At 42.4% G+C, this 14,584-nt stretch overlaps 1 protein-coding gene and 1 long non-coding RNA gene across 4 annotated transcripts in view; one reads left to right on the top strand and one right to left on the bottom strand.

Annotated features, from left to right (window-relative positions):
- Window positions 1–7,130, bottom strand: part of ACTR3 (ARP3 actin-related protein 3 homolog (yeast)) — a 124,112-nt gene extending 116,982 nt beyond the window's left edge. Inside the window, exons 1-2 of one of the 3 annotated variants that reach the window (XM_011970307.1) lie at window positions 6,756–6,773; window positions 6,413–6,564 (exon numbers count right to left, since the gene is read on the bottom strand). In XM_011970307.1, the coding sequence (XP_011825697.1) occupies window positions 6,413–6,456 (44 nt within the window). In that variant the 5' untranslated portion in view covers window positions 6,457–6,564; window positions 6,756–6,773. Of the gene's footprint in view, window positions 1–5,957; window positions 6,133–6,412 lie in introns of those variants that run through there. The other 2 variants (XM_011970309.1, XM_011970308.1) reach the window with 2 other exon arrangements.
- LOC105532216 overlaps window positions 5,744–14,584 on the top strand; it is a 63,438-nt gene continuing 54,597 nt past the window's right edge. Inside the window, exon 1 of the long non-coding RNA XR_001004938.1 lies at window positions 5,744–5,843. This is a non-coding gene — a long non-coding RNA (uncharacterized LOC105532216). The remainder of the gene's footprint in view (window positions 5,844–14,584) is intronic.

The following is a 14,584-nucleotide window of genomic DNA, read 5'->3' as shown; positions in this document are numbered from 1 at the left end:
GCTCTCATTTGATTAACTTCAGTTAACAAATTATGATTCCCAAATATCCACCTTCATTCCCAAAGCTCCTGTATTTTTAATTTCCTCTAGAATGTTTCCGATTATAAATCATCATTCCAAATTCAACAACAAATTCCAATTTTACTCAGCTTCTTAAAACTAACTCCCTTATTGTCCCAACCACTCAGGCTTACAATCTTGAAATATTCATTGATGCCTATTTACAATCCACTGGAATCAACTGCCAAGTCCTAGCTATACCTCCTTCAATCTCTCAAATCAGCAATAACATTTTGACTGTGCAGAGAACTGTGTGTGGTAGGTAGGCCAAAGCCTGCAGGAGATAAGAAAATAAGCATAGCATACTGTATTCCTTTCTTTAAGAACTTAAACTCAAAAAAAAAAAAAAAAACCAACTGATTAGTATAATACATTGTGCTCTTACTGTGTGCCAGGCACTGTACCGAACCATTTTCATGCATTATCAAAAAAAAAAAAAAAACCACTGGGCGTGGTGGCTCCCTCCTATAATCTCAACACATTGAGAAGCCAAGGCAAGAGGATTACTTGTGCCTAGAAGTTTGAGACCAGCCTGAGGCAACACAGTCAGACCGATCTCAACAAAAAATTTTTAAAAGCAGCCGCACACGGTGGCACGTGCCCGTAGTCCCAGCTACTCGGGGTACTGAGGTAGGAAGACAGCTTGAATGTAGCAGTTTAAGGATGCAGTGAGCCATGATCTTGCCACTGAACTCCAGTTTGGGCAAGAGACCCTGTCTCAAAATCAAACAAAAAAAACCTATATGGTATACACTATCATCTCCAAATTACGGATGGGAAGAAATATGACCTGCAGAGGTTGAAGTGTATAAAGTCATATAGCTATTAAGTGATAGAGCTTGAACTCAAAAACAGACGACTACAAAGCCTTTGCTATCCATAAATAAAATAACCCAAAATATAACTGCCAGAAGAAACGTAAAAAGAAAAGAAAAAAACAATCTTTTTCTAACTTATCTCTTCTGTGCCATCTCCACTGCCAATACTAGGTTTCAGAATTTCTGCAAAGTTGGCCCTTGAATGGGCTGCTGAAGAATCATCTAGGAAGCCTATGTAAATGAATATTCACAGCCCAACCCTTGAGATTCTGAGTCACTGGGTATGGAGTGTTTCTGATGTGTAGTTTTCTTTAAAAACCATACTCCTAATTCTTCATTCATCCACACAACAAAGATTTGAATTCCTACTATCCACCAAGCCATGTCAAAGGTTTATCTTCTACAGAAGGAAGATCTAGTGTAGAGGCTCAGACACACTTACTTGCTACAGTATCTTGGGTAAGTAGCTTAACCTCTCTTAAGTCTAAATTTCCTAGCCTATAAAACAAAGACAATACTTTCCAGGTTATCTTTTGTGAAAGTTAAGATAATATAAAGTTGAGATAATATAAAGCATTTAGCACAGGGCCTGACATACAATTATTGATAAATGCTAGCTATTATTATTTCCTGAGAAACACAACCTAGAGAGTAATTTTTTTCTAGAGATTAAATTTAAGCAAAGTAACAAGGAAATAGTCTAGGCATTCACACATCCAGGTGGGGTGGAGCGGGGGGGCGGGGGGGAATCTAAACCAGGTAAGAATGATTACACAGAGGGGTTTCTCTAATTAGGTGAATCAAATTCATAAGGCTGAGATTTTTTTTTTTGTAAGATTTCTTTAAACAGAAATAGAGTTAACTTTACTAACAAAAATGAAGCAACACATAAAGTTCTGAAAAGGCAGTCAGGAGTCCCCAAAGTGTTAACAGAGAGAACACAGGACTTAAATACAGAAGAACTCAGGTCCAAATAGCAGATTGAACCACCTGCCAGCTAGACAGCATCAAAAAAGTAATTTAAATTCTCTAATTCTGTTTTCTCACTTATAAAATTAGGTTAAAAAACAGGTGTCACAGACAGCATGCCAGCAGGTCCTCTATCAGACCTTTCCCTTCTGTGCCTAAAATTCTGAACTGTGTTTTACAATGAGCCTGACAGTTCATTCACCGCCATATAGTATTTGCAATCCAAAGTCAATATCTCAACACGAAACTGGCAGGCAGGAAAGGAGGGTGAGTTTTTCGCTAAGTCTAAGTAAGAATCTGACTTCTCACCAGGAGCATGTCTGTTGTACTTACTTCAAACAGCATGCAAAACATGACTCATCAAGGAATAAGAATTTCAATGAGTGCTTTTTGGTTAAGATATTGTGAGTATTTCTGCCTTTGGAGATGGCTAAAGAAGTAGCATTATTCGGCCAGGTGCAGTGGCTCATGCCTGTAATCCCCGCACTCTGGGAGGATGAGGTGGGTGGATCACTTGAGGTTAGGAGTTCAAGACCAGCCTGGCCAACATGGTGAAACTCCGTCTCTACTAACAATACAAAATTCAGCCGGGCATGGTGGCAGGCGCCTGTAATCCCAGCTACTTCAGAGGCTGAGGCAGGAAAATCACTTGAACCCAGGAGGCAGAGGGAGGTTGCAGTGAGCTGAGATCATGCCATTGCACTCCAGTCTGGGAGACGAGAGCAAAACTCCATCTCAAAAAAAAAAAAAAAAAAAAAAAAGAAACAGCATTATTATTAAACAACATGCACAGAATTTATGGAAGAAACATGAACTTCCAGCATACATTTCCCTCATTTACCCAGCTTTTCCCTACTGCTCTTCAAACAAGATCATTCTTATCTGCACTAATTGCTAGAATGTGGCCACAAGATGAACAGCTCCTCTTTCACTGACTCCTACAAAATATTTATGCTTACATTATAAGATTGCTAAGAAGTTGAAGTCAATTAGCAAAATTCCTTAATCCACTCCAGATATGAATATATCCAAGACTTTGACCATAAGGCTATATTAACCTCTGCTATCATAATCAATGAAACTAATTTACCAATATTGTATTTACCACGGGGGAAAAAAAAAGACATAAAAGGGAAAAGGAAATTCACAATGCAGTTCTGTAACCAAGCTACAATTTAACAAAAGTATATAAGGAGTCCCCTCATTTGGCTTGAATGATGGAGAAACTTGAGTAAAAACATGCATTTTAAAAAATCATTTAAGGTCGGGCATGGTGGCTCAGTTCCGTAATCCCAACACTTTGGGAGGCCGAGGCGGGCGGATCACAAGGTCAGGAAATTGAGACCATCCTGGTCAACATGGTGAAATCCCACCTCTACTAAAAACACAAAAAATAACTGGGCGTGGCGGCACGCGTCTGTAGTCCCAGCTGCTCAGGAGGCTGAGGAGGCTGAGGCAGGAGAATTGCTCTAACCTGGGAGGTGGAGGTTGCAGTGAGCCAAGATCGTGCCACTGCACTCCAGCCTGGCGACAGAGCGAGACTCCATCTCAGAAAAAAAAACCGAAAAAACAAAAAACACATTTTAAAAAATGATCCCCTCCACTGCCCAGAAAAAAAAAAAAAAAGCCTTAGGATGATCGTACAAATGTTACAATGGTTTTTTTTTTTAAATGTTTGTGAATGCCTTTTAAAAAAAATGCTTTCTTCACCACTAATAGCAAGTTTGAGTTCTGTTGTTTAGTTTTTAAGCCATCAATGGGAATTTATGTGCCCAAATTGTATTTTACAATACTTTCGAATACAAACCAAAAAAGTGTTTGGATAAGGGTATCAATGTGAATGAAGTATTTCTTTTCAAATTCTTTTCAAAATAAGCATTCTCTTATGACCTGAATCTAGGTGATTCATATGTTGAGTTCTGCTGGACGATCCCGACAAGTTTTGGGATTAAGTTTCAAGTTTCCTAACTCTTAAAAGCTTTCTTATCTAAGACGATCAGGTTTTACAGATGGCCACTTTTTTCCAGCCACCTTTTCCCTAATTTATCTAACGAATGAAATGAGCAACCGGATTCAGGTTACAACTTTTTACTTAAACTAAGTGGGTAATTGTAATTTAGAGACCTAAGAACTGAATGCATTCTCTAAAGCATAAAGAAATAGACAAATTATAGGTGCACAATTTGCATTCAGGGCCCACAGAATTTTGAAATGTAAAAGCTCCCTGTTAAGGCCATATTTAGAGATGCTTATCTCAGGGTCCTCGACCTCAAGGACTTATCCTCCATGTGCTAATAAAACTGAAGGTGTAACTTCCCAGGAGGCACCACTGGCAACTTGCAAGACCAAAAAGCCTTTTGAGGACCAAAATAACTGAAACTCTAAAGGGGGAATTTCAGATTGTGACAAATGGTAAAGAGAGGGAGGTGGCAAGGGGACTCCTAATCAGTTCCACTCAAATCATCAATGTGCAGTTAACAACCTCTCCTTATCAGAGAAACCAGTGTAATAACTTAAAAATATACTACTGTAATAATTGTAATTTTAAAACAGAAATACTCTAGGTTAAATTGAACCCCTCTCCCCGATCCTACTGGTCATTCAGCATGTTTTAAATTCAAGGTTGCCCTTTAGGAAAGGAGGTCACTTAAGGACAGTTGACCTCAGTGAGACATCTTGTATACTAATTCGAAACTATTTCAAAGAGGGAAAAATGGAGATTAGAAAACTAACATACTACTTGAGATGTTACCATATTATTTCTTAGGGCCACCGTTATTTACACTATTTTTTTGACAACTCAGTAATTTCTAAAGCATTAATTATGTAGCAATATTCGTCACTTTAACAAAACACATTTAAAAAGTTCTATCCTACTGACTCAGGCCAAATCTTAATTTTAAAACTGAACTTAGACATAAAACTACTCACCAATTAGACTAAGAAGGGGGAAATAAAAAAAAACTATTGGTTCCGAGAAATGAGAACCAATTAAGAAAAAACTTTATAATAAAGTGTTCATCAAAAACTTTATAATAAAGTGTTCATCAATAAAATACATGTAAGTTCCAAGGCTAATCTAGGCTAGTGCTTTCCTAGGGAGAATATTAAGAAGGTGGTTGTTTCTCTCTATCTAACTGGGATTTTAGAAACTGCCACACTAGCTAGTTATGAGAATGAAGATTAAAGAAATTTCACATAAAGAGTGAAGGACACACAATCTTTTAAGTAACAATAATGAAACTAATAATTGTAATTAATAATAAAAAAAACAAGCCTTTCACTGCCTTCCCCCTCAAAAAAAAAAAAAAAAAATTGGGAGTGTTTTGGGAATTGGAGAGATGTAATCAGAACAGAAAAAAAAAACCCTTTCCTATAAGTTATCGTGAAGCAGTGATTCTACATTAAAATAAGAGTAGTCTATTCTCTATGTAGTTATGAGTGTGGTACAACTCTCTAAAATGTCTATTAATACAAAATGAAAGATCACTTTTAAGCCATTCTACATTTTAGCAAACTTCCCTACAGATCTAGGAGTAACTACTTGCAACTTAAACACATTCCTATATACCTCTATACCCTTCTGCTTCCTTCAAGATACCTTTACAGAATGAACGAATACAACTTAAATTAGTTTATTTCCCAGGGTGCTTCCTTTCTCCCCTCTCCATGAAACATAAGCACATTTTTAAAGTCATATAAATGGATACCAAGCACCTGTAATTCAGTCTCTTTAAAATCTGCTTAATTTTAAAAGTTCTAATAAGATGTGTTCAGGTTGGAAACTAAAAACTACCTTATAAGGGTATAAAAGACTGAAAGCAGGAAGCGGCTTTGACAAAACTAAGGAAGTTACAGCGCGCTTGCTCACTGGGGGACTTTTTTGAGGCTACAGAAGTAACACATGACATCTTTCTCCCTCGAATTAAAATGTGACTCGGTTCACCGGTTGAAACGCAGAGGGAGATGGCAATGACCGGGAGTCGAAAGGAGAAGGTGGGTGGTCAAATGAAAACCCCACTGTAGGTTCCCATTTTCAGAGTCCGATTCTTCCCTTTCCCCACCCACACCCTGGGCAGAATGTTGTCACAGCGATCTTGCAAAACCTACCAGGAGCGCTTCTCTTTTCTAGCTCCTCTACCAGGCCAGTCCCCGAGCTCGGCCCCTGGGTCCCCAAACCGACAGGCAAAAAGGGACACGGAGGGAAAGCAAAGCCGGATGGGTCGGGCCCGGGGACCACCCCTAAGACAACCGTCCCTAGCACTCTCTGGGCGGCACTGCCCACCGCAGTGGGGGAAGGGCCGGGAGGGGTCGCGCGGAGGAAGCTGCTGGGAGGGTTGCGGGTAGAATCTGGGGCCCGCGCCCCCGCCCCAGTCCTAGGAGGGAGAAACGAGGGGACCGGCGAGGCCCTGGCTCCGGGCCCCACCCCTCGCTGGCCGGCGACTCTAGGACTGACAGCCGGCGGCAGCACCCCGCCGCACCATTCATTTCCCGGCCTCCTCCCTCCCCCGCCATTTTCCTTCCTCCGCCTCAGTTTCCCCACCCCCGCCCGTAAGCCCCCTTACCCCGTGCCACAGTCCACCACACAGGCCGGCAGCCGTCCCGCCATCTTCCTCCTCGCCTGCTGCTGCTGCTGCCGCCGTCTGCTCCGTGCTGCTAGGGGCCAGAGATTGGCGGCGGGAGACAGGCGCTATCTGACCATCCACAGCCGGGCCGCCTTCACCGTCCGGGGGGTAGCCGGGAAGCCGAAGCAGTAGCAAGAAAGCAGCAGGCTCGATCAGCGGCTATCACTTCCGCAACCCAAGCAGGCAGGCAGTCCCCGCCCTGCCCCGCCGCGGCCTCCTCCCCCTCTCTCTTCCCTCCTCCCCACTCCTGCCCCCACCCTACAACTTCTTCCCCTCACGCCGCCTTTCCCCGGGAAGCCAAGATGGCCGCCGGTGCCGACGCCCCGGCCAGGCCAGGCCCAGGCCCGGAGCACTCCCCCTTCCGCTCCGAGCGGGAGGGGCTAGCGAGCATGCGCAATAAGGTGCGTTCGCCTGCGGGGGCTCCGATCCTGAAGTTAGTGAAATCCACTGCGGGCTTTCCAGGAGGGTAGAGACGGAGAAGTCTAGCCGAGCTTCTAGTTCTGCTTCTGAAGCTGGAAGGGGCTTTTCGGTGGTAGCCCTTGGGTTAGTTTCAGTTACTTCTCTGCTAGGTTGAGGAAAGAGTGGAAGCGCCTCCTGCAGCCACGAATATCCTCCAGTGCCTGGGAGAAAACGGCCTAATCGAAAACGTCCGCGGCATGCATCCATTCTTAAAACTTGAGTGGCTGCTTTTCTGGGTGGAAAAGAGCGATATCACACAGGGTGAGCAGTCGGGGAACGGATGAACAAAGGCTTGCACCGTGGCCCTGATGCCTTTGTTCCGAGTTTTATTCAGTTGTACTTGTGCGTTGTTACAGGACTTCAGAATGTAGCCCTGCCACCCAACCCCCACCTCCCAAGGCCTGAGCTCCTGAGGAAGGCAAACCGCCCAGGAATATATTCTGCAAAACTACAAACAGCCTTTATTCAAGGCTTTTGGACTATGACAAAGATTACCCTCAGGAGTAGTAAGATTCTACTAGCAGGGTAATAGAAAGGATTAAGCCCCCCCCAAAAAAAATTTTTTTTAAGTTAAAGACGGAGGCGGGCCGCAGTGGGTCAGGCCTGTAATTTCAATGCTTTGGAAGGCCGAGGTGGGAGGAGAGGATAGCTTGAGGCTAGGAGTTCGAGATCAGTCTGGGCACATAGGGAGACCCCCCCCCCACCATCCCTCCAAAAAAAGAAAAGAAAACTGGAAAGCCTTAAAGAAACCTTTCAAACTTTAGTGTGTGTCAGAATCACCCGAAAGGTTTGTTAAAACAGATTGCTGGGCCACACCCCCAGAATTCTCTGACTGGGCTGTCTGAAATAATGCCTGAAAATCTGCGTATCTAATCAGTTCCTAGTTCCACTTTAGGACCCTAGAAGGTTAATAGCTTTCCTCTCTACCAGGCTCATCTTACAATAAACCATTCTGAGTTTGCTAATGTGAAGCTAAAATAAAAATATTCTTTAAAAGGAAGGATGTCTTATTCAGTCCGTGAGATCATCTAACGTGGTATTAAGCTGGCCTGGGGGATGGAATCGGGTGTTTCATTTATTCACTTGACAGGTAAGTATTGCTTACCTACTCTGTTATGGCAGGGACTGTGCTGACTCTGAGTGTTCGGTGGGACAAAATAGTTAAGGTCTCTTGTAGAGTTTGCAGATTAGCGGAAAACAGACAAATTGTGTTAAGAGCAGTAGAAAGGAGAGCTGAGGACTCTGAGAAATGAGGGCAAGGAATGGGAGGAAGGTGGAAGGCAGGGAAGGAGTCTGACCAGCTGGTATTTAAAAGCTGAGATGGGAGGAAGAGTCTCCCAGGAGAGTGAACAGCAAGTATCAAGGACCTGAGGCAGGAACAAGCTTGGCATCTTCTACAAGTTGAAAGAAGATCCATATGGTCAAAACGAAAGAGTCAGAGAAGATGCAATGGGAGAGGAAGCCTGAGAGATAAGGAAGAGTCAAACAGTGCAAGAATTTGTAGACTGCTCTAAGCATTTTAAAGTTTATCTTGAAAGCAGCTTGATAAAGTAGATTTATGGTAATGGTTTACAAATAAAAATTAAGCAACTTGACAGGATTTAGGCAAGAAAAAGTTGTGGCTGCTTTGTAGAGAATGGCTCCAGCAGAGTCCAGATTAAATCATACATTGTATGATACGCTGTGTTCCAGAGTTCAGGGATAGAAGTATGTGAGGGTCAGCATCCAGATGGAATCAGGTATGTGCAGAGGAGACTCACTAAAGGGCATCATCATTAATTAGTGTCCAGCATGTCTACAGCTATTCACAAGAGAAGGCTTTTCTTAGAGGTTGTTTTCAAAGAAGTCAAACAACTGGTTTTCCCAGATTTGTTGTCGTTGGCTTCTCCACTACCTTTTAGAAGGTGCTAGATGGGGATTCTTTGCTCCCACTTCTACTATCTGGTAATTAAAGTCCTTTGAGGAAGCATATGCTTGAAGATTGGCTCTGACAGAAAGACAGATGTGGCTTAGTAAGGGTAGAATAAATGATTGTTTCCAGCAGTTACAAGTAGTAAGTCAGGAGTGAAGAGATCCTACTAAAGAAGCTCCAAGAGCAGAGGTTAATACCCTCGGTCACTTGGGCAGCCCATGCCAGTAACCCTCAAGATGGCTGCCCACACTCTGGCCTTGCACCGTTGTCATGGAATTCGTTAACTCAAGCAGGGTTGGAAACTAGTGCTTCGAGGTCTAGGCAGGTACTGTTATGAGTGAAGGGGGCCATAAGGAGGGATGGCAATGTGAAGAGCCCACAACCCAACAGAAGGCAGCAGACAACTGTTGCCATGTGGAAATACAGCCCTGGTATTGCCAGAGCCTTTTTTTTTCCCAAGAGAAGTCTGAAATCTGCATTTTTATCTTTGGTTACTGTAATGGTTTGAATGTGTTCCCCCAAAGTTCATGTGTAAGAGATACAATTTCCAATGCAACCGTGCTGAGAGGTGGGAGCATTAAGAAGTGATTAGGCCAGGAGGACACTGTCTTCATAAATGGATCACAGGACTGGGTGCCTGATAAAAAGGAGTTTGCCCCCCTTCCCTCTCTCTTGCCCATGTGATGCCTTCCATGGTGTTTTGACACAGCAGGGATGCCTTCACCAGATGATGGCCCTTTGATCTTGGACTTCCCAGCCTCTACAACTATGAAAAATAATTTCTGTTCTTTATAAATTACCCAGTCTCTGATATTCTGTAAGCAGCACAAACTAGACTAAGACAGTAACTAGTTTTTTTCTGCATGTCATATCTGACCTGTGGCCTGCCAGTTTGCATCTTTTGATTTCAGAAGCTACATGTGGTTCAGAAGTTTGTTGCCTTCAAATATGAAGCTCATGTCAGTGCTAAGTACTATCTGTCATTTCATAGGCATGAGGAGACTGTCACAGTCTCACATAGTCAAGACTGTCCTGTGTTTGTAAAGGCAGTAACTGTTAGAAGCATTTGGAAGCTTTCAATGCTTGTTGAAAACGTCATTGGTGCTTATTCCTCATAATCTTGTCTACCCACTTTGCTTGCTTAAGATCCCTTCTACTTCCTGTTTGCTGCATGCCAACTTGGCCAGCCTCTCTGCTCCTGTGGTGGCCCAGCCTTCCTCAGCTGCACATAGCCTTCAGATACACATCCGGCCAAAGCATTTCTGACCACCCCGTTTGCATATGCACCCCCTCCCTGCTTACTCATCTCCAAACACAGAAGCAAAGGATGTCAGACACATTTCATCCTTCATTTCATATTTCTCCCTGATAGCACCTCAGTTTCCTTTCAGTTCAGGTCAACCTGGTGCTTGGTTCTTACCCATTTCCAAACCTGTTCCCAACCTTTCAAGCATTTGTGAGTCTTGCAGTATCTTTCTCCTGTGGCTCAAGTAAGCCATAGCAAGTTCCCGTTACTTGCATCAAATTTGAGAAGCCTAAGTGGTACAGAAGCTCGTAGAGTTTAAGTGATTTTTCCCAATATCTTTTTTTTTTTTTTCTTGAGATGGAGTCTTGCTCTGTTGCCCGGGCTAGAGTGCAGTGGTGCGATCTTGGCTCACTGCAAGCTCCACCTCCTGGGTTCATGCGATTCTCCTGCCTCAGCCTCCTGAGTAGCTGGGACTACAGGCGCCTGCCACCACGCCCGGCTTTTGTGTGTGTGTGTGTGTCTGTATATTTTTAGTAGAGACGGGGTTTCACCTTGTTAGCCAGGATGGTCTTGATTTCCTGACCCTGTGATCTGCCCGTCTCGGCCTCCCAAAGTGCTGGGATTACAGGCGTGAGCCACCACTTCCGGACTCCAAAATCTTAAAGAAACTAAGGAACAGAGTCTAAACCAAAATCTAGTTCTTACGCCTTTTAGGGGCTCTTTAATTGTAACGACAAATTAGCAAATTGTCTTTGGATCTTAAAAAGTGTCCAGGAAATTCATACCACTCAATTTCCATTATTTTAAGATGAAGAATAGTATTTTAAAAATCAACTTAGGTGCGTACTACAGGGATGACTTTGCAAATTGGCAGATGAACCAGATTCACAGAGAGCATCAATTCAGAGCAGATAAGTGGTTGAGGTACCCCATGCAGCCTAGTGGTCAGAGGGGAGGGACTGATCTTAGCAACTAACTTACTGTGTAGGGAGAGCACCGATTTTATAATCAAAACACTTGAATTGAGTATGAACTCTTTGACTTACTCTGTTTCTTCATCTATAAAATTGACAGGAATATTTAACCTATAGGGTTGTCATAAAGCTTGAATTTTGTAAGAAACCTATTGTAAATTACAGAGTGATTTTATTATGGACAGATCAAGAGGAAAATGGTTTAGTTATAAAGTCATGACTGACTTATTACTTAAACATACAAAATGAAATACACAAAAGCTTGTCCTCTTCCCAGGTGTTATCTTGGGGCCCGTGTGCCTACACTTTTGATGCTACCATTGTGCAAAATATTTTTAGAAGCTCTTCTCTAGACTTGCCTTCAAAGCCTACAGCACATTGTTTTAAATGTCTTCACTGGTGGCAGATCTTGCCCTTTGTGAGTAGATTTCATTTTCAGGATTGGCCAAAAGTCATTTCTTCAGAGCCAAGTCCAGTAAATAAATGGCTTATCAACTAGGGTTGTGTTTTATCAGAAGTTTTATGTGACTATAAGTAAAACTGGTTTTCTTATTTGACTTATAAACTGCCTCTACCCTGGTTTTAAAATGCAGTTCTAGAATATTTTATTCAGTGGCCACATCCCTGGGGACTATAGACTGAATGTCTGTGTTCTCTCATCCCCCCACCAATTCATATGTTGAAATTCTAACCCCCAGGGTGATGGTATTAGGAAGTGGGGCCTTTGAGAAGTGATTAGATCATGAGGGCTGACCCCTCATGAATAGGATTAGTTCCCTTTTAAAAGAGACCCCAAAGAACTGCCTTACCCTTTCCACCGTGTGAGGACAAAAGAAGACAGCCATCTATGAACTGGAAAGCAGCCTTTCACCAAAGGTGCATCTGCTCACATCTTGATCTTAGACATCTCAGCTTGCAGAGCTATGAGAAATACATTTCTACGGTGTGTGTGTGTTTGAACTGGAGTCTCACTCTGTCGCCCAGGCTGGAGTGCAATGGCTCAATCTTGGCTCACTACAACCTCTGCCTCCCGAGTTCAAGCAATTCTCCTGCCTCAGCCTCCCGAGTAGCTGGGACAACAGATGCACGCCACGAAGGCCTGCTAATTTTTGTAATTTTGGTATAGATGGGGTTTCACCATGTTGACTAGGCTGGTCTCAAACTCCTGAGCTCAAGTGATCCACCTGCATTGGCCTCCCAAAGTGCTGGGATTACAAGTGTGAACCACCACACCCAGCCAAATTTCTATTTTTTACAAAGCCTAAATTTTTATTATTTATAAATAGTTTTTGTATAAGGAATTGAATATCCCTTATCCAAAATGCTTAGGACTACAAATATTTAAGATTTTGGATTTTTTCAGATTTGGGAATATGCACATATACAAAATGAAACATCTTGGGGGTGAGACCCAAGCAAAAACACAAAATCATTTATATTTCATATATGCCTTATACACATAGCCTAAAGGTAATTTTGTACAGTATTTTTAATTTGTGTATGAAACAAAATTTGTATATAAGTGTTTACGTGTAGCATTTTCCATTTGTGGTGTCATGTCAGTGCTCAGAAGATTTCAGATTTTGAAACAGTTTGGATTTTGGATTTTCAGATTGGTGATGCTCCACTAGGGATACTTTGTTATAGCAGTCTGAACAAGCCAAGACGCTGGGATAAAAATAGTTATATGCTTGATTTCATTGAAAAAATATATATATGTATATGTACGTATACATATATATATATATATTGAGACGGAGTCTTGCTCTGTCGCTCAGGCTGGAGTGCAGTGGCGTGATCTAGACTCATTGCAACCTCCGTCTCCCGGGTTCAAGCAGTTCTCCTGTCTCAGCCTCCCAAGTAGCTGGGATTACCACCACGCCTGGCTAATTTTTGTATTTTTAGTAGAGACGGGGTTTCACCATGTTGGCCGGGCTGATCCCGAACTCCTGACCTCAAATGATCCACCCGCCTCGTCTTCCCAAAGTGCTGAGATTACAGACGTGAGCCTCCACACCCAGCCTGAAAATATATTTCACAGAGCGATAATGTCTGTACAACATTTGAAATGAGGTGAGATTCTGTGGGATAGAATCCTAATCCCCTCACTGCCTGTAAAGTATGAATAGTTTCAATTTTGACTCTCAGTTTGAAAGAGAAGTTATGCCCTATCTCCCTTGTCTCTCTCTCTCTCACACACACACACACACACACACACACTTGCGCAAACATATACACTTCCTGTTATATATAAAAATGGATGACAAATCTCTAGTATCCAATAAAATCCATACCCCTTTTTTGGGACCTACAAAGTCCCCCATGATCTGGTGCCCACCTCAGTGTTCAGCTTGTCTCATCTTCACCCCCGTTCCATTAAGCTGCATTAACCTTCTTGTTGCTGTGCACACCTACCAGGCTATTCCCACCTGCGTCCACTCCCCGCACTTCTCCACCAGTCATCAATTAATCCAGAATCACTTGCCTCCTCAGAGAAGCCTTTCCTGACCACCCAATGTATAGTAGCCTGTCTCACTGTCTCCCCCGTCACCAAGTGTTAATTCTCTGGGGGAAATGTCTCATTTACTTATTGGTTTGTTTGTTTCTTATCAACTAGGGTTGTCTCTCCCAGTTAGAAAATACTCCCACTGAAGTTTGAAGAGAGTCTGGCATGTAATAAGTGCTCAATAAATATCTGTTGAGAGAATAAATGAATCAAATAACAAAAATAAAACTGTAAATTATAAGAAATTAGAAGGGAATTTAGAAAAAAAGTTTATATAATCTCAAGGTGGGGAGGACTTTCTTAAGTAAAAGGAGAAACCCATAGCCATTAGTGGGAAGATTTGGTTACATGAGCAATTAAATTCCCACTAAGATACATTTTTAAATTACAGATTAGAAGAGAATATTTTAAAATAGAAAAACTATCCAGAGCTGTATGGAAAATGAACATGCTGATCACTGGTGGAGATGTGAATTGCCACACCCTTCTGGAAAGTTATCTAGCAGTGTCTACTAAAACTTAACATTCACATATATTAGACTTAGAAATTTCATTTTGTTGAATTCTAAAGATATACAAATACGGATGTTGGAGAGATCGTGATTATGAAAGATTTTAAAATCAGAGTATTTAGAAATATATTGTTTGTTCCCAGTGCCACTATGGCCAGGTAAATCTCAGGGGCTTTCTTATCCCAGAAGGCAAGGCTGGATCTTGAGGGGCAACTAGCAATCTCTTCCATCTGTCTGTATTAACCTAGAGAGATATGGAGCAGAGATGGACACTTACTCCTTCTTCCTTAGTAACAACACCTGGATTTTATTCAGATGCAGTGTACCCAGCCAAAAGACTACATTTCTCAATCTCCATTGTAGCTGGATGTGGCTGTGTGATCAAGTTATGACCAATGAGATATTAGTAGAAGTAGCTGGGCCAGGCACAGTGGCTCACACCTGTAATCCCAGCACTTTGGGAGGCCAAGGCAGGAGGATCACTTGCACTCAGGAGTTGGAAA

The sequence above is a fragment of the Mandrillus leucophaeus genome, unplaced genomic scaffold (assembly GCF_000951045.1).
Source record: "Mandrillus leucophaeus isolate KB7577 unplaced genomic scaffold, Mleu.le_1.0 Scaffold94, whole genome shotgun sequence".
In the NCBI taxonomy this organism is placed as follows: Eukaryota; Metazoa; Chordata; class Mammalia; order Primates; family Cercopithecidae; genus Mandrillus; species Mandrillus leucophaeus.
This window is presented reverse-complemented; position numbering and strand designations above follow the sequence as displayed.